This window comes from Zea mays, chromosome 7 (assembly GCF_902167145.1).
Source record: "Zea mays cultivar B73 chromosome 7, Zm-B73-REFERENCE-NAM-5.0, whole genome shotgun sequence".
Classification (NCBI taxonomy): Eukaryota; Viridiplantae; Streptophyta; class Magnoliopsida; order Poales; family Poaceae; genus Zea; species Zea mays.
The window spans coordinates 549,398-569,396 of record NC_050102.1 but is presented as its reverse complement, the minus strand read 5'-3'; the positions used below and the strand labels follow the sequence as shown (position 1 = coordinate 569,396).

General features: G+C 42.6%; 2 protein-coding genes across 9 annotated transcripts; one reads left to right on the top strand and one right to left on the bottom strand.

Annotated features, from left to right (window-relative positions):
• Positions 1–1,017: 1,017 nt before the first annotated feature.
• Positions 1,018–11,936, bottom strand: LOC103631852 (transcription factor EMB1444). 5 transcript variants are annotated; one of them, XM_035960780.1, is made up of 13 exons: positions 10,899–11,936; positions 9,568–10,805; positions 9,244–9,455; positions 8,499–8,937; positions 7,971–8,162; positions 7,766–7,844; positions 7,636–7,677; positions 3,514–3,573; positions 2,326–3,324; positions 2,148–2,225; positions 1,721–1,831; positions 1,347–1,472; positions 1,018–1,265 (listed from the first exon to the last, which is right to left on the bottom strand). In XM_035960780.1, the coding sequence occupies exons 4-13, from the start codon at positions 8,615–8,617 to the stop codon at positions 1,200–1,202; spliced, it is 1,872 nt and encodes a 623-aa protein (XP_035816673.1). In that variant the 5' UTR covers positions 8,618–8,937; positions 9,244–9,455; positions 9,568–10,805; positions 10,899–11,936; the 3' UTR covers positions 1,018–1,199. The 5 variants fall into 5 exon arrangements, with proteins under 5 accessions (XP_035816673.1, XP_035816674.1, XP_035816676.1 ...); XM_035960781.1 differs by having other exon boundaries at positions 9,244–10,805; positions 10,899–11,069; positions 11,708–11,927; XM_035960783.1 differs by having other exon boundaries at positions 9,244–10,805; positions 10,984–11,069; positions 11,708–11,927.
• Positions 11,937–12,408: 472 nt separating this feature from the next.
• LOC103631853 (uncharacterized) lies at positions 12,409–18,764 on the top strand. Of its 4 annotated transcripts, none has more exons than XR_004851308.1 (7): positions 12,451–13,232; positions 13,375–14,903; positions 15,046–15,129; positions 16,044–16,245; positions 16,609–16,881; positions 17,039–18,035; positions 18,132–18,764. XR_004851308.1 is itself a non-coding variant. In XM_023300665.1 (3 exons), exons 1-2 carry the CDS (start codon positions 12,716–12,718, stop codon positions 13,398–13,400), a joined length of 543 nt encoding a protein of 180 aa, XP_023156433.1. In that variant the 5' UTR covers positions 12,409–12,715; the 3' UTR covers positions 13,401–13,458; positions 13,567–13,995. The 4 variants fall into 4 exon arrangements, 1 of the variants encoding a protein (XP_023156433.1); XR_002263874.3 differs by lacking the exon at positions 12,451–13,232 and having other exon boundaries at positions 13,256–13,458; positions 13,710–14,903; positions 18,132–18,763; XR_002748895.2 differs by lacking the exon at positions 12,451–13,232 and having other exon boundaries at positions 13,256–13,458; positions 13,567–14,903; positions 18,132–18,763.
• The last annotated feature ends 1,235 nt before the right edge of the window (positions 18,765–19,999 follow it).

Sequence of the window (19,999 nt, the reverse complement as noted above, 5' to 3'; positions counted from 1 at the left end):
CATTCCAGAAAATATTAAGTCATTTCAGAAAATATTAAGTCATTCTAGCATCCAGACAACATTTAAGTTCTAGGTAATTTTAGGTCATTCCAAAGTATAAGTGACATAAATATTAAGTCATTTTTCAGAAAGCATTAAGTTATTATTGTTTCAACCATTTTTTCCTTGGTTTTCTCATACATTTATTATGTTATTGGTTCAGTCATTCCAGAAAATATCAAGTTATTCTAGCGTACAAACAACATTTAAGTCATTCTATATAGCTTTAAGTCATCCCCATGTCTAAGTAACGTTTAAGTCATTTTAGGCTACATTAAATCATTTAAACATTAAGTCAATTTAGGTGAGATGGCTCGGCACGACTCTTGGGTGCGGGGGCGACTCGGTCGACCGGCTAGGCAGGCACGGGGGCGGCTCTGTCGGTCGGTTGGGCAAGCTGGCTCGGTCCGCTTTGTTGGGCAGGCACGAGGGAGCCACGTGTCGGACGGAGCCACGTAGGGGGGCGCGCGTCAAGCCGTCAATCTTTAACCTGCTTCTATGAGTCGATCTTTAACCTGCTTCTATGAGAATCACGGGGGAGCCATCACCAGAAGCTATTGCGAACTGCCAAACGCCTAGCTTTTAATCTGTTTCTATGAGAACCACTTTAGTGAAATCATCCAAAATCAACGTGAACATACAATTGGTCGAACCGTCGCAGTAGGAAGAATCCGTCACTTCCTAGATCCTAAACCCTATAGACCTGTGCATCTTTCTCCGCACGTAATATTTACGATACTTAGATTCTTCTCACAGAGTACAGCCGGATTCTCAGAAAAAATTGTCAGAAAAAACCAAAACAAACAGTCCCTTGGTGTCATGAACCGACGACAATCTGCTTCGGATGCACAGATCTTTGAGGTAGTAAGTTTAGGGGGAAACTCATAGCCTTAATTTTATGATGTTCCTTAGTTTGATGGTCTGTGTATATGATGTTCCTTAGTTTGATGGTCTGTGTATGAAGTGGTGCTAAAGACATGAAGCTGAATCACGATTGAATTGTTTGCTGTTCACGATTGAATATGGATATATATATAGCAACATTCCAGTCTCGCTGGGATCTAAAAAAAATGCATCCATCCATTATTTTGCTGTACATTTATGCCAAAGCAAACAGAGAGTAAGAAGAGTCTCGGTAACATTTCAACGACACACAAACTTCATCTCCTGCGCAGGAGATGCATCAGCGGGCACAGAATCTGCATCTGGTTGAAACCATCCGAACCCTGCTTGAGATACAATAAAACAGATCTTGATGCACTGGATCTTTGATAATGGGTTCAAAACGAAAGGTTGATTTCACGTACCTCGATGACAAAGCGAGCACAAAACTTGTCGGAACGATACTCCAGCACTCCTTTCAGTATGCTCACCTTAAGACCCTTCAGCACGTGTGCCATCTCAAGAAAGACTTCATAGTCCTCGCACAACATCTGGATGAGGATGAAGCAAGCAAATAACGAATCACGAAACGACCTTGAATCATGCAGCTACAAAACGGATGCATGCAGCAGTGATTTTAAAGCGTAATGCGAGACAAGGCGTTGGACCGCCGCCTGGACGTCTAGACGGCGCCTACGTGAGCAAGGCACCTAGGATTTCTAGGCGTTGGCTCACCGCCTGGACGTCTAGACGACGCCTTAAAAACAATGGCATGCAGCATGCCAGTTCCATTACTTACCTCGATGAGAAGATGGCCAGGCTGGTTAAGCTCTTCCACTCTTAGTGGGCACCTTTCAAGTTGCTTCTTTGTCTCATCGTGGGATTCCTTGTCTTCCAATGTATTCTGAATCTGTCTCAGCGTCACGGCAAAGCAGAAATAAGGCATGGGACACCTCCGCTTACCAGCAGAAGATTGAATAGTTAATTGTAATAAAACCTCATAAAAGGCTAAACATATTCATTTATTTCTGTTACATAATCCTAGCCAGGTTTCTATAGGCAGTAAAGTAGATAAATGTTGAATTTGAAAAAGTAAGATAGCCGTACAACCAATGTTGTATGAAGATAAAGCTGGTGAGGTCTGCACAAATATCACATGGATTTTCTGACTCGTCTATCAAATACTGCTTTCTTAACTGTTATAATTAAATCCAAAAAAAGCTTACCTTCTCAGCTTTCTCGGATACACTTTGCAGGAACAGCATGTATGCTATGGTTTTGTCCAGTAGAGCATCAATGCTGCACTGTTTATCAAACAAGATGTAATCAACACTTGCCCCTTGATTTTTGCCAAACAAACATAACTTTAAGGAGGCTCCAAACAAAAAATGTTAGGAACTGAACCTTTGATGCATTTGGAATAAGCTCCCTCAACCCCTTCATCCTATCTTGAATTAATTGCCTGTCCCTTGGTCTTGGTCTCTGGAGCTCAACTTTTCTGCATCTTCTTTTGATTTCAGCTGAATTTATCCTGTGCGTATTTTCAACTAAGCATTCTTCAGGTATGGTCTTGTTGATTTCCACACGTCCATCAGTCATTGCACAACTTATAAACCCTTCATTTATGGATATAGGTGAAAGGTCTTGACGACCTGGGATATCAGAAATTGGCGATTCATCGACCCTCAATGAATGATCTTTTTTAACTTGTGTTTTGCATGAAATTGGAGACTCAGCTGAGGGAGCAGATTCAATGTTTGATGTATGACCAGTCTGGTAGATTATTGTGTCTAGTAACAATTCCGCATAATTGTTGGTTTCAAGCTGCACATAAAGATCAGCACTGTTGTCATTCAGTTGAGGGAGAGCAGGGCTTGTAGGTTCTTGTTTCAGCCTACAACGCCACGTGAAGAGCTCATGTTCTTCCCTGGACATTACCATGACATCTCCGTGAAACTCTGAATGAATTGAAGTATTCGAAAGCATTGCACCATCATTTACAACAATAGTGCTGCCATGAGTATTCTCTTGGTTCCAATGTGCCATATCTGTCAGAGAAAAGCCTTCAAAATATTCATGCCCAATGGTGCCATTATCGCCCAACAGTCCATTAGGCCAACCTGTTGGAATAGTTCTGTAAGAACCTATAGTGATGTCTTCTAGTATTGGAATTTCCGATGTACTGAAGGGATGTGTTAAACTGTGGTGATCAGCATTCACGATCTGAGCAGAACTATATATCAAGTTAACATCTGGATGATTGATTGATAGGGTTGCAGTTGGTAGACTCAAATTATTTGAGTAGGCAGACCCAGTGGATAAAGAAGCATGAGAAACCGAAGCATCACAAATCTTATGAAACATGTCCTTTATGAGTGCCACCAACACTGCACTTTCGAAAACCTGAAGGGAATTTGAAAAAAAAAACATTATTATGAAGTAAACATAACAATTATGCAGCAATGCAATGATTCAGGCTCTCTAAAGTTATGCTATTCCACATTTGATGGGAGCAGGACAATGTAATGAGACAACACGTTGGCTAGCAAAAACTAATCATGTCAAAAAAAACATTAATCAAGTTGAGCATACCGTATCTAAAGAGCCCAGCTGAAGAACCCCGTGAGGAACCACTGGTACAAGCAGAACCGTCTACAGGTAAGAAACAATGACCATCAGCTTAGTCAAGCAGGATGTTTGCCTTGCATCTGTTTAATACAGGAAATAATCTTTTTGACTGAAAACAGTCGGGGAAGCCTTTACAACAACAACAACATAGCATTTTGTCCCAAGCAAGTTGGGCTAGGCCAAAGATGAAACCCACAAGAAACAAGGATAGGAAAAAACACCGAAAGGGTAAAAGACAGACAGTATAGTTAAAGGTAAACAGAAAGAGACAAAGATCTTGGTTTAGGCACGTTGATTGCTAGTTTCCAAGCGCACCTATCCTTAGCTAATTCCTTAAAGATATTCCGCTCCTTAAGATGTCTCAGTGTCTCGTCCCAAGTAATTTTAGGTCGACCTCTACCTTTTTTACATTATCAACCTGTTCTAAAACCCCTCTATGCACCGGCTCGAGAGGTCTCCTTTGGGCATGTCCAAACCATCTCAGACGATGTTGAATCAATTTTCCCTCAATTGGTGCCACCCCGACCCTATCCTGATGTAATACCCAACTTTTGGGATATAAAAGAAGGATGAACCTTTATGTGTATTGTTTTTTTATTCATGAGAATTATTAGGGAACATATTTAAAGTGAATAATTCTCTAATAAAACATGCATCATGTTGGAGTTTGTTTGTTGTGCATTTAATAATAATAATAATAATAATAATAATAATAACAAAAATATAAAAATATTGAAATTTGGATTAACACCTAATTGAAATTAGGATTTAAAAATGGAAATGGCATAGAAAGAAAAGAGAGGAAAAAGGGGCAATAATATACAACATGAAGGAGAATTCATATATAAATAAAGATATCATTTCCCTTGGTAGTTGATGTAGACATTTCATCTAAGTGAAAGATTCACAATAAAATTTGAATTCAAATTTGAAAGTTAAAAATAAAAAGAAAAGAAATCAAGAGGAAAAAAAGGAAGAACGAAAAGAAAAGGAACAAAACTACACCTGGGCCGTTTTTTCCCCACTCCCCCTCACGGCCCAGCTTCAACACTTTCCCCGCCGGCCCTTTTCCCCTATGTGTGGCCCGACTGGGACTTATTCACACGCTGACTTGCGGGCCCGTGTTGCCAGGTTCACGACAAGTCACTGACGCGTGGGACCACTCGATCAGCCTTATCTTCTCACCCATGGCCGAACCACCTGCGGATTTGTGGCCGCCCTGCGCATATGTCGCGCCCACGAATCTCGCCATCTGACCCGATCGTAGCATCGCGCGGGGTTGTTAAATCATGTGGCCTGGTTCTTCCGGGGATATATATGTGCAAGCCGGGAGGGCCTGGCTCTACCTGGGCAAAACGCCATTACCAACGCATAGGCGGTAAGGGAGTAGTGGCCGCCGCCATCGGGTGCTTACACGACCGCTTGCAGTCCGGGTGGAGGTTTGGGAGCTTCGCGAGCGCGATAGGAAAGCATATCAACCCTCGATTTGGCACGGAACGTCGTGGTCTGGTGGAGATTCTTCACCGGAATTGGGTGGCAGCGCGGAGCTTTCCCACCCCGTGGACCAGTTTGGGCACCCCCGCAACCCCGGTAAGACGCCATACCCTAGTTTGTTATAAACTTCGCGTCGCGTTACTTGTGGTGGCGGTACAGTTGGGGCGCTGGGTCAGGGAGCCGCGTGCTCGCCGGCGTGGTCGCTCGACGGTTGCGCGTCGCTGCCGTGTCGGCGTCCGAAGGTGGGAGATGGGTGTGGGTCGTTCGATCTAAATAGACGGATGTGATTAAGTCGAGTACTTCCGATTCGGGCCATTGGATCTTGGCCGTAGATCGGCCAATGTGCGATCAAGGTTAGATCAAGCGTACCCCCTCGGGTGATTGAATCGGAGCCGTAGGATCTTGATCGGGCGACGCATATAAACCCGTACCCCTTCGCGAATACAAATTTTCATATGAACCCCTGAACTTTATAGGAATCAACCCGCAGTCCGGGTTAGGGTTAAAACCATTGCAGAATGGCCCTGATTTTTATAAAATGACCCTGAGCTTTAGTATAATAGTGCGCCCAGTCCAGTGACCGAGGAAAATTGGGAAAAATAATATAGAAATTACCTTTCTTGTACTAAAATAATTCCAGAATCATAATTCATAGAAAATTCATCTTGAATCCTTTTTAATCCATTCCAGTTGCAATAATTTTGTATTAATATTGTCTATCACCTGGTAACTCTGTTTAGTCATGAAACATAGATCAAATTTATTCATTTGGTTTAATATATAGCAATCACTTAATAATTTCAGAAAATCATAACTCGATAATCGTAACTCCGAATTTAGTGATTCTTGTTCTTACGATCTCATTACGCCACGTAGAATATTATCATGCATTCTGCTCTGCTGTTTGGTGTGATGTTAATTTCTCCTATACCGTGTTTGTTTGTATTGTTGTGAGTAGACGAGCAAGTGACCGAGGACCCAGGTGTTCAACAGGAGGAAATTGCTGGGCAGGAGCTCGTTGAAGGCAAGTTGTGCCCTTGATCACTTCTATTTACCCAATAATGTTCCTATTAATCATTATGATCTGCATAGATTAATTTTGATGGGACCCAATAGGTCACCCCGGTTTGGTTATCTTTATACCTTGTTTACCACTGAACTTTTGGGTAGTACCTGCTATTGCTTTACGTGGTTTTGAGTATTGAGATACACATTATTCATGATCATGTTTTTATTATCAATTTGTTATTTACTGTTCATGGTAAGATCATTATGTTAATTGGAACATGGAGAACCACCCGGGAAAACAGTGCTACCACAAGGGTGGTATGGGACGCTCTTGGCTAACTAATTAGGAAAGCTAGTGGATGACTACCTTACCCGAAAGGGGCAAGGGCAGTAGGGGAGTGGTTGGTGTAGGGAGGTTCTCGAGTTGATTTTGCTGCGATGGCGGTCAGACGGGGGATCCCTGCATTGCCTTCCTAGAAACTGTTGCGGGTTTTCTGAAGCTAGTGAAACTTTGTAAAGAGCTCGTAGTGTTACCCTGCCTCGCTTCCTTGGTAGAGGTGTATGGGATTCATGACCCCTTGGCAGATGGGTAACATGACTTGTGGTAAAGATGCGCAGCCTCTGCAGAGTGTAAAACTAATATATCAGTCGTGCCCACGGTCATGAGCAACTCGGACCCTCACATGAGTAACTTATGGAATTAAATTCAGTTTGTCATTTGCATCGCATTGTGGTTTATTATTAATTTGATCTATTATTACTCTGGTTTGGTATTTACTTACATTTAATAACGACTAATAAAATTTGACCAACTCATTAAAAGCAATGCTCAGCTTTAACCATTATTTATTGATCAGCCTTACACTTCACATGAACTCCTACCTTTGGTGAGTTCATGCACATTATTCCCCACAATTTGTTGAGCTATGATTTTTTGTGAGCTCACTCTTGCGATATATAAACCCTCCACAGGTGAAGAGCAGGTGATCCGAGAGAAGCCCTACAACGAGGAGTATGAACTTATCTAAGTGGCGTCTTCCAGTCAGCTTGATGACGCCAAGGAATAATTATTTAGTTCGTTTTATTGTTATCATTTATTTTTGTAAGAATTCCGCTATGTAATAATGATACTTTTAACATTTATCTCTATACACTTTGTCATTATATGTGATGTTCTTCTTTGGCGCACATATGAGACGCACCCGGCTTTATCCCTTAAATCCGGGTGTGACACCTGAATATCTTCGTTTCGGACTCTATTCCTTCTTGTGTGCCCACAAAACTAACACAACATATGTATCTCTACTACACTCAGTTGAAGAACATGTCGTCTTTTTGTTAGCCAACATTCAGCACTGAATAACATCGTTGGACGAATCACTGTCCTACAGAATTCACCTTTAAGCTTTTGTGTCACCCTCTTGTCACAGAGGACGTCAGAAGCACTTATTGTGGTAAAAAAATTAGATAACAAAAGAAAAAAAACAGGTTTCTCTTAAGAAAATAAAAGCACTAAAGGATGCCCCAGCAAATACAGGCATAATTGTCTATGTTGACTGAAGAATATAAGTCTGTGTCGGTTACCTTGATTCCCGCTGCAAACTGCAGCTGCCAGTCTTCTTGGTACTGAAAAGATAAGTGATGAAACCACATCATGTGCTATGCATACATAACTGTAAAATAGTTATGGACAGCTAACTGTAAATCAATTCACCTTATGCATAGCTGTTGAACAAAGCTCATTGGCAGAAATCCAGCAATGTTGTCCTGTAAGTGCTACTTTACCAATAATCCTAACAAAGTTGGAACTTGGAAATGTTACATACAGTAACCGCAGAACTTGGACAAATATAATTAGTCACAAACGTGTGCATTCAACATTAACTGAAAGAAACTTGGTAGTATGCAAGCATGCTTACCCTTCTCCAAGAGGGTACAAATGGCTAGGCATTCTCATCAGTGCTGCCTCAATGGGGCAAAATGGATAGCTTTTCTTGCACCACGAAGAAGGTATTGTCTGATTCTTACGAACAGTGGGGCTAGCAGATAGATCTCCCATTTGCCAGTCTTCTATCATTTTATTGACATATCCATCACCCCAAGTCAAGATCCTACGAAACATATTTACCATTTATAAAAGTGTGAGATGAAGATATACAACAAACTTTGTTGAACAAAGAGCAATTTCTCAATACTAAGTTTGTGCTCATCCATGCCAACTTCTAGTATAGACTTCTGGCTAATGTTCTCATTCAGTTTCAACCATGGCAGTTCTAGTTAAAACAATGACTATGTTGTGGAAAGTACTTGAGCATACTTGAAGATCGTATGCTGGACACTAGTTACTCTTTGGCTTGATATAAGAATCGAAGTTACTTTATTTTCTTTGAATTTTCATGAATACTAGTTCAATAGTGTTGTGACACATAAACAAAAAATAGACTTACCACCCATTCGTCTCACTTTTGAATGACCAGAAGACACCATACCTCCATAAACCATCAGAACACAGGCCTTGTAACAATTGTATGATATGTGTGCTCATCCCAGCTAAAATTTCATGCATAAAGGTACATGAATAAACTAGGAGAATTATGTATACAGTTAGCAGGAAGTAATACAGTTCAGGAGGCTCTAGCTGCAGCGGTAAGATGCTCTCCCCGCTTGCTTCCACCGCAGAGAAGCTCGCCGTTCGATTAGCTGGCCCAAGAAACCCAGAAGCACAACTCCCATAACTCTCCTAATTCTCCTTAATTCCCCTCACTTAACCTCCTTGCAAGAATAAAATCAAGCAACTTCAGTGGTCAATCTCATTTTCAAGAGGCAACATCCTGAAAGCAACTCCTTAAGTCTGGAGAGTGAAGCTTTGAAGCTGAAGACCTGGGGCTGCAGGTTTATGACTCAGCCATCAGAAGACAAGCAGAACAAATTCACTCCCAAAATTTAAAAGTTCAAAGTGAAAAGAGCAGATTGATCATCTTTTAGGAAAATCAATGAACATCTTGTGATCTATGAATTTGAGGTTCTTTTTATTCACAAAAAAAGGTGAACTGAAAAAGGAGAAGAAATTACTGCAAGAACAAACAAAGACGGCGATTTGGACCTTATGACATAAGAAAAAAATCGAGTATGAGACACACAAAATATATGCTAGACAAGGTTGGATTGTAGCATATCAGGGTTTAATCAGACCTGAAACAAGAATATGATGGACCTGTAGAAGAAGCAGAGAATACAAGAGATCAGAGCCTAGAAGTGGTGCCAATAAAAGCTTGGCTGAGCGGGAAGGCAATTGGGTCCCTGTTGGTCCCTTCTCACTGCCTGGGCATGAGCTGCCTTGAGACCTTTGACTTTTCTATTAAATTGAAGATGACATCCATTCTCACAAGTGCAGAGGACGTCTTCTACAGAAAATTAACAGTATAGTATACAGAAAAACAAAGATTGATGGGTAGTTGATAACTGGCAATGCTAACAAGTCTCAACAAAGTAATCATTGACAAGCTACCAGTATACCTGTGTTTCAAGGCCTCCTGTTCCATAACCTTGGGGGGGGGGGGGGGGGGTTCTATGAAATCAGTTGGCGCCTGCAGATCCTATGCCACTTGGGAAAGAGGTGAATCAGGTAATAATGAGTTAACTATATAATTGATTATCTGTAAAGTTGGAGCTGGCTGGTTAAACTTCAAGAAAAAAAGTTAGCTGGGTTCTGAATCAATCTTGCAACAAGTCAACACATTAATATATTGCAGGTTCCTTGTATATTTGTTTGCCATCACAATTGTTTGTTAAGGCCAATAGTCTACATCAATTGCATCACTAGCACTGAATACTACTAATGCACAAGACAAGTAGTACATATACATATATAGTAGGTATTGTTCTGAATACACCCATGTTGCATTGCCTACTCAACTTTTATTGGTAAAGGCACACATATGTTAGGTGAGTTGTGATGGTTGGTTGACTATATAATATAGTGCTCTCTTCCTTTGAGAGCCTCTTGTCTTTTCTTCTGGCATTACATAAGCTGATAGGGATCAATTGACACAGCCTTATTAAGAGGCTTAATTGGCCAGGCAGGTCTTGGAAAACGTCAATAAAGTTAAAAGACTTCTTCTCCCTGTCAGTCTGAAACATGTTAATCATGTTGATTCCTACTTGTAGTTGATTCATTTGGTCCACCTCTCTCTCTAAAAAAATGATATGTTGGTACACCCATACCAAAACAAGTCTAGTTGTACCTAATACCGAAAGCTTTTCCATAACTATTATCTGCCTGTCTATATAGAATTCGAACTTGTCTTGAATACTTTCTCAAACAGGAAAAACTGACAAAGAAGTAGATTGAAAGCCCATACTGATCCCTCTATTTGCAAATACAAATTAGCCTAGAATATAATGCATGTGCAGCAATATTATAGGCACAAACTAAATGTTACTAGAACTAAATATCGTGTAGAAAAATACCAATGAGGCTGTGTGGCATCCCTTGGGTGACGTCTGGCCCTGGCAGGTTTCGGTGGGCCCATCTTCTTAAATATAATAATGTTAGGGGGACGTCGGACCCCTAATCTAGATTTTTTTGTACCGTTGTACACATAAAATTAAGGGAATAACTTAACAATGAGGGTGTCTGTCATCCTCCTTTACTCAATATCTGAACGTCAGAGGAACATATGGAAGCACCAGCAGCAACAGACAGTAGGTCGTTCAGAATCTTGCCACAAGCTCGGTCAGAAAAGCACAACAGCCTGCATTTATCAGGTCATAGAAAGCATTTGAGAAGATTCAATTAACCAGTACCGAATACATTTCAGTATTGTTTATATGCCTATAGAACTTACAACAAACTTATAAATGATTTTGGCCGCGGCTTTGTAATTTACAGAGTAACTTGGAATATACACGAAATAGTGTTCCAATATGTACCCTGACTGACGAAACAGTATTGTTTTTTGAGTGGAACTTCATTCAAATAAGACAATATATGTGGATGAGGCTACTTCACATGAAATCTGCAAGCAAAATTCATAGAAAATGGTAAAAATACTAACAGTTCCACAAGCACCTACTATGAATAAAGATAGCCTTCCAATATTGAATTCAAGCAATGAAGCACCTTTCATCAACAGCCACATAGCCATTACTCAGACATTCATAATGAAAGAAACTACTAGGTAAAATGACATACTCTACAGAGTATAATAATGATTTACTCCCTCGGTCCTGTAATCTAGTGCATTCAAGCATTCGAAAAGTGTACCCAAATGTAAGGAGTTTTAGGGGGGTAAGAGGCAGTTTTGCATTGAATTATAGCACAAATTTGGTATGTATTATATCGGTACTTGCAATTTATCAACCAAACTCCATTAATCACACTGATGGTAACATCTTATTAGGAAATTAAGTTTATGTGTCTGTATTTCCTCTTAATTAGTCTCAAAAATCTCTAGAATACACTACATTACAGGATGCAGGGAGTAGTTCCTTCCAAGTAGCATGAAGTTGAACTAACATGGGCCTTCATAACGTACATAGGAAATGACATGGGTCTTTATATTAATACAATGAGGATCAGATAATCTCCATATTCTGAGCAATGAGGCTCTGAAATAACAGTGTACAACAGCATCCATGATCTGAAGAACTCAACTAATAGATAAACAGATCTGATGCTCAGGCACATCAAAGCTTTATCAGCTTATTGATATGATCTTTTAGGACGGCGTCGAAACGGACGGAAGAGACGTGCGCGCGGTCGGAAGGGAGCATGGAGGCGGCGAGTTCTGAAGAGGGTGCCGCGTGAGGGCGGCGTGTGACTATGGAGGCTACATCAGCGGCTACTGCTAGCGGCGGGGAGGAGGACACGATAGACTCCATGCGGAATACAGGTAGTAAGGAGGGTTATTTTGCAAAACATCCATGGTCCATTTGGGCTAGTTGTGCTGCGTGGCATTGCAACTTTAATGGGCCGGCCTGGAAAATTTGTTCGGGCCCTGTTGGGCTCTTTTGAGGAAATTGTATATTTGCCACTTTTTTCCTTGAGGATTGGATAGAGATGCTCTAGTTGTCTCCTAGCTAGTGTCATCTATCTCAGCTCTAGTGTGTAGTGGCAAGTATGGGTATGGTTAGCTCACCAAACGATGGTCGATAGGTGAACGCTGCCTTTTGCTCTCTGCTGATCTGCTGCTGTGTGAGAACGAAAGGCACAATTAAAGCACCTAACATTCTTTCAAAAAAAAAGTGGCAAGTTTGTGGTCTCTCAGGCTAATCAAGACAGACAGGGTATTAATTACTGAGATTAATTAACTATGTCGATGTTACAATAGTGTCCATCAGGATCCATGTCTAAAACGAAGAAAAGTAGCTCTCCTACTCTATATGTTGTTACTGTAGACGTCCACACACGCTCTGTTCTGCCTGCCGCGTGCAATCCGCCGCCCGCGCAATCCGCCAGCGCGCAGACCTTTCCATCCGCGCCCGCGCCAAAACCGCCGCCCCTGCGCCAAATCCACCGCCACGCCCTGCTCGCCGATGGAAGGTCCGCCGCCTGCCGCTCTATTCTCCACGCGCAATCCGCCAGCGCGCAGACCTTTCCATCCGCGCCCGCGCCAAATCCGCCGCCCTTGCGCCAAATCTGCCGCCACGCCACTACTCGCCGATGGAAGGTCTCCACGCGCAATCCGCCGCCTGCCATCGCCAGCGCGCAATCCTTTCCATCCGCGCCCGCAACGCCCGCCCCTGCGCCAAATCCTCCTTGGACGCGCCCCGACGGCTGGCGCAACCCGTCGAGCAAATCCGCGTAGATCCCGTCTCCATCTCCCGTCAACCAGGCGAGTCCCGCCGTGAATGTCGCCCACCTCCCTTCGACTCCGACGCTCCCAGGACCACACCGCCCAAGCCGTCGAGCAAATCCGCGTTGTGCAAGTGGTGGCGCAGCCTCGCGCCCGCCCTGCTCGCCGCCGCACTGGCGATCACGGTGGCCGCGCTGCGGCCGGCGACGGAGCACGCGGACGCCAAGGGGCGGCCGCCGCTGTGGTTCTGGCCAGGAGGAGTGTTCAAAGTGGCCCTGTTCGCGGACCTGCATTATGGCGAGGACGCGTGGACGGACTGGGGCCCCGCGCAGGACGCCGCGTCCGACCGCGTCATGGCCGCCGTCCTCGACGCCGAGAACCCAGGTGCGTGCCTGCGCACGCTCTCCTTTTGCTTTCCTGGACCCTTTCCCTTTTCCTCCGAAAGAATCAAAGAACTGAAACGGAACTCCCTCTCTACCTCATGGTCTCTGCGGCGGCGGAATCCGATCCACGCATCTTCGCTCAGACTTGGTGGTGTACGAGCAGCCATAGATGTGCAGACATCCCTATTGGAAGAAGATCCGAACAAGAATTATCAAGAAGACAAAAGGTAAATAATACAACACCCATACTTATTCTTCTTCTGATTTTTGATAGTTTATGAAGAACAATAATATTGTGCAAACTGCTAAGCTGCTAGCTTGTTATCTATTTTTAGACAATATACACCTCTTGTTAAGAATGGAGAGGTAGGAGATGATCCTGGAGGCAGCATGTCAAAGATAGAACTCACATGTTTGTTGTTCTTCTATTTTTTTATCGCTCATAAGGAAAATTGAGACCCTGCTCTTGATGTTTTAGACATGGCGTACTTCCTGTTATGGTGCCTGAAATTGGCATGAAGTTTCAGGATGAGGTAGAGGCTTGGAAGTTTTGGAATACATATGGTAACACGGTTTTGAGGTTAGAATGAGAGATGCAAACAAAAGAAAATCTATTGGAATACTGAGATCATTTAGATTTATTTGTGCAAAAGAGGGTCAGTGGAAATAAGGTAAAATAAGTCATCTTGTAAACGGCCACGAGCTAAAACTAGAACTAAATGTCTTGCTGTATTTTGAACTAAATGTATTATTATTGTTCTATCTTTTGGAGATAGAAATACGAGCATGCAGTCAATCTCAGCATGCATTTAGTTTCAATTAAATCTTGGTAAACAACTTGGTCTCTCCTACTCTATATGTTGTTACTGTAGGCGTCCACACGCGCTCTGTTCTGCCCGCCGCTCTGTTCTGCCTGCCGCGCGCAATCCGCCGCCCGCGCAATCCGCCAGCGCGCAGACCTTTCCATCCGCGCACGCGCCAAATCCGCTGCCCCTGCGCCAAATCCACCGCCACGCCCCTGCTCGCCGATGGAAGGTCCGCCGCCTGCCGCTCTATTCTCCACGTGCAATCCGCCAGCGCGCAGACCTTTCCATCCGCGCCCGCGCCAAATCCGCCGCCCCTGCGCCAAATCTGCCGCCACGCCCCTACTCACCGATGGAAGGTCTCCACGCGCAATCCGCTGCCTGCCATCGCCAGCGCGCAATCCTTTCCATCCGCGCCCGCAACGCCCGCCCCTGCGCCAAATCCTCCTTGGACGCGCCCCGATGGCTGGCGCAACCCGTCGAGCAAATCCACGTAGATCCCGTCTCCATCTCCCGTCAACCAGGCGAGTCCCACAGTGAATGTCGCCCACCTCCCTTCGACTCCGACGCTCCCAGGACCACACCGCCCAAGCCGTCGAGCAAATCCGCGCTATGCAAGTGGTGGCGCAGCCTCGCGCCCGCCCTGCTCGCCGCCGCACTGGCGATCACGGTGGCCGCGCTGCGGCCGGCGACGGAGCACGCGGACGCCAAGGGGCGGCCGCCGCTGTGGTTCGGGCCAGGAGGAGTGTTCAAAGTGGCCCTGTTCACGGACCTGCATTATGGCGAGGACGCGTGGACGGACTAGGGCCCCGCGCAGGACGCCGCGTCCGACCGCGTCATGGCCGCCGTCCTTGACGCCGAGAACCCAGGTGCGTGCCTGCGCACGCTCTCCTTTTGCTTTCCTGGACCCTTTCCCTTTTCCTCCGAAAGAATCAAAGAACTGAAACGGAACTCCCTCTCTGCCTCATGGTCTCTGCGGCGGCGGAATCCGATCCACGCATCTTCGCTCAGACTTGGTGGTGTACGAGCAGCCATAGATGTGCAGACATCCCTATTGGAAGAAGATCCGAACAAGAATTATCAAGAAGACAAAAGGTAAATAATACAACACCCATACTTATTCTTCTTCTGATTTTTGATAGTTTACGAAGAACAATAATATTGTGCAAACTGCTAAGCTGCTAGCTTGTTATCTGTTTTTAGACAATATACACCTCTTGTTAAGAATGGAGAGGTAGGAGATGATCCTGGAGGCAGCATGTCAAAGATAGAACTCACATGTTTGTTGTTCTTCTATTTTTTTATCGCTCATAAGGAAAATTGAGACCCTGCTCTTAATGTTTTAGACATGGCGTACTTCCTGTTATGGTGCCTGAAATTGGCATGAAGTTTCAGGATGAGGTAGAGGCTTGGAAGTTTTGGAATACATATGGATTAACACGGTTTTGAGGTTAGAAAGAGAGATGCAAACAAAAGAAAATCTATTGGAATACTGAGATCATTTAGATTTATTTGTGCAAAAGAGGGTCAGTGGAAATAAGGTACAATAAGTCATCTTGTAAACGGCCACGAGCTAAAACTAGAACTAAATGTCTTGCTGTATTTTGAACTAAATGTATTATTATTGTTCTATCTTTTGGAGATAGAAATACGAGCATGCAGTCAATCTCAGCATGCATTTAGTTTCAATTAAATCTTGGTAAACAACTTGGCTGATTCTATTTTTCTTTAGTTGGATGTTAGTATTTCAGTTTTGGCTGATTCTATTTTTCTTTAGTTGCTACCATACTATTTATTTTAGCTTGAAGCTACATATAATTCATATTACAGTTAATGACTTTGGGATATGGAATTCTTTATTCATCCTGATTCATCTTGGATTTCCTCATTAGCTTAGTAGTTTGAGGAATTTCTATAACAACCATGGTCTTCAAGTGACGTACTCTATGTTTTATGTACTTGATTTGAATGTTTATTTAGTAAACAACTTGGCCAAATGTTTCTCTTAGGTTCTGTCTTTGTGGTCATATGGAAACCTCAAATCTTCGCTTCCCACTGTATCAAATTCCTTGGGATCCTTATGACGCAAAAAGAAGCTTATTCTCCTAAGATATGTGAGATGGCCAAGTTCTTGGGCAAAGACATTTGTTTGCTTGAAGACATCAACACCTTCTAACTGCTCCAATGCCATCATACTTCTGATCCCAGCTGGTAACATAACTCCTTTGTCTACAACCTAATGTGCCAATCTTTTAAGTTCAACAATACTTGCTAGCAATTTTATGGATTTCCCCATAGATAATACATACTGAACATTTAAGAAAGAAAACATCATTTCAAGAAATAGTAACTTCACGCTACATTCAAGATTTTGTTAACTGGATTGTTGGCTTGCTGCTATGGAAACATGTCTTTCAGCCTTATTAAAAAACAAAATCCTTCAGTCTTATTACTTGCCAAGTTTATAATGGGATCCGGAGGAGAATGTATGTTCTTTTTTGGTGTTATATACTTACGAGAAACATCAGTTAAGGATATGGTCAATTAATTGAAACAGTCTATTTCTTGTTATAGGAGTGTTGAAACAGGAGTGCATCAACTTTCATGAGATAATGATCCAGTGGACGTGCCAATGACAAGGTCATAGAAGAAGCTATGCTTGAGGAAGCTATGAGTGACTGAAGGATTTCATTTTCCGTACTATCATGTTTCAACTTTCATTGGCCAGTCATCAAAGAAGTATATGATGTGTTTGGATTTGGGGTTCTGTTAGTCAAGTTGATCATTGGTCAGAAGGCGTTGGATTTTGGAAGAGTAGCAAATCAGAAAGGTGGAATGCTCGACTAGGTAAGCATGCATCTTGTGTTTACTTATCCAATTTCAGATTTTCTTTAAAACATTTAGATGAAAATTGCCTATGTTTCCTTTATTATATTTTATACCTTGTTTTGCTTTGCCCTTCAGTTTAGTCTCTTGAGAGTTCTTGCCACGACCATGTTTCCAGGTTAAGAAACTTCATAAAGAAAAGCAGCTACCTTTCTTTGGTGGACAAAGGCCTGGGTAGCAACTAGGACAGGGTTGAGTCAGTACCACTTGTCTCACTGGCCTAGAATGTTCGAGGTGATCAGGTGGAAGGAGACGGGCTCACACAGAGATGGGAGGTGTCGTAGAACGTAGACACGCTAGAGTTCGTCTCATCGGAGCTCCTACTTCAAAAGTACATGGATTTTGCAGCGGACGAATGCTCGCTTGGTGTAGAAGCCATGGAGCTCTTTGGACCAAGGTGACCATCTGATCGACCGGATCGGCCATCACACAGGTCGCATAGGTGTATTGCCATATCAAGCCTATATTATTGTTGTATTACATTGGACGCATAGGGAAGGGAAAAATCCAGTGGATTGTAGGGTGTGATCTGTCTGTCTATAGTTGTGGTGGCATTCATTTGTGCAGATGATTTGTGATATATTGATGTCGAGAATACATATGTTGTTTATTTCTATGTAATCGTTGCACACTATAATGTTATCAAACAACTTTTGTATTGTTGCAAGAGGCGACAAAAATCTGATGGATTGTAATGTGTGATTTGTCTATCTATAGCTGTGGTGGTATTCATTTGTGCAAATGATTTGTGGTATATCATGCCGAGGATATATATTCTTGTTTTTATGTAACTGTGCGTACGTGGAAATCACTTTTGTTTAATCATGTATGATTTCATTGTTTAACCCACGGATTACAATGAGATTCAGTAAGTGGCGGTGGGAGCGCCAGTGGGTGATGATGATGGGTGCAAGGCCGCTGCCCTGGTGACGGTCATCGTCCTCAGGAGTGTCATCCCGTTGCGTTTCATTGGGCTCGAGGGTGATATGATGGTCGAAGTGATCCTCCACGTAGCGCTTCTCTCCGCTGTTGCGCTCGTGAGGGGCGCATGCTGCTTGGCACTAACCTCGCTGGCTTTGTCCTCTCCATCGCCAACGACATTGGCGGTTCTAGAGGTATAAAACAACTCATATGTTGCCTTATTGACTGATGTGTGATTCAACTCAATTTTATCTCAATTCTCATCAGGTTTGTTTGCATTATTTCTGCAGCTATGATGTCATACTTGTCAATTCTATTGAGGCAAGACCAGTATTCTCAAGGTATTATCAGATACCTAGAATTGTATGACCATAGTTTGTTCTGTTTGAAATTGATAGAATACTTTCTCAATGTCAGATGTTTGATTTGGACCATGTGTCTGTGGCTTTCTACAGTCTTATGCATGAGCCTTTAAAATCTATACCTATCATTTGGGTTGTGCATGAATATTCTCTTGCACATCGTGCTAAAGAATATAATGTGAGTGGAATGATTCAGCTCATAAAAGCTTGGAAAGATGTATTCAGCAGGACAAATGTTATAGTTTTCCCAAACTATATATTACTGGTATTTACTTCTGATCTGATTGTTATTTCAACAATCATTGAGTCATTGTCATATGGATGAAGAACCTCTGACCAAAAATTATAATTAAATATTTCCCTGCAGCTGATGTATGCTGCATTTGATTCTGGTAACTATTTCGTGATTCCAGGCCCCCCTCAGAAGCATTTCAGGTTGACAGCTTTATTGCTAAAAGTTACCATGAAGATGTGAAGATTAGCTTGCATGTGAAGATCAGAGTAAAAGGACTGTGATTGAAAACTCTATAATCTACTTTCTCTTAAGATTTAATTGTAAATATAGGTTTATCTGGGAGGTGCTTCTTAGATAAGCTACACAAATAGAGTAAAAGCACTGTCAAAATAAGCTGCTCTGATCCAGCTTCTGTTTTTAGTACAAATGAGAGTGGATGGGAATAATCCAGTCCAGAATAATCTGCAAAAAAGCATTTCGATTAGCTATTGGTTTCAACCTATTTTGGCAAGAGGATCTTGTATGTTTTTAATTAATTAATGTTATCTTTGTCGTCCATGCAAGAGGATCTCTATCGTGTTTCGCAAGATAGAAGCCGCCAAACACTTGTTCGGTTTTATGTAGAACTTCACGCTCCTTCCTATTCGGATACTTATATCCTTATTCGGATGATGGTGCCTAGCAACAACGATAGCGTGTCATCGACTTAGACGAGCAGCCATAGATCTCCCTCAACAATTTATGTGCCGTCGCAACGCACGAGCACCTACCTAGTGATAATTGATCTCAATAGAGGACATAAAAATGTTGATAAAAGTACAGAGACGCTAGGGAAAATCACCGACAGACTAAACTTGATTCCACTTGTGTTGTGTGTAAGCTTTAGTAAATATGTCTGCCACCTGACAATCTCAAGCATTCTTCTAAAAGCTCTTTCTTGAACAAAATGATAACCAAATCAATATACTTTGGTCTAGCATGTGTCACACCCAGATTTAAGGGGCTAAATCCGCGCGTGACTCACATGTATGCTAGAATCAAGTCTCACACATATGATGACTCATGGTACAGAAATAAAGACAATGATCCAGCAACCATAGTTGACTGGGAGATGACGGTCTAAACCACTCACAAACTCATCACAACATCCTTCATGCACCTCATCGTGTGGTACCTGTTCTTAACCTGGGGGATGTGAGTACAACAAGGGTGAGCTCGCATACGTTCATTGCTCAACAAGTTGTAGGAAATAATGTGCATGAACTCACCTAAGGTTGGAGCTCATGTGAAGTGTAAGGCTTACCAAAGGAGATGGTTAAAGCTGAGCATTGCTTTTAGAGTTAGTCAAAGTTTTATTAGCAGTTACTAAGTATAAGTTGATACCAACCCAATTAAATAAGAGACCATAATTGATAATAACACCCACAATGCAATGTATATGACAAATTAAGTTTAATTCCATAAATTAATCATGTGAGTGTCCGAACCGCTCATGACCGTGAGCACGACTCATATACCAGTTTTACACTCTGCAGAGGTTGCGCATCTTTACCCACAAGTC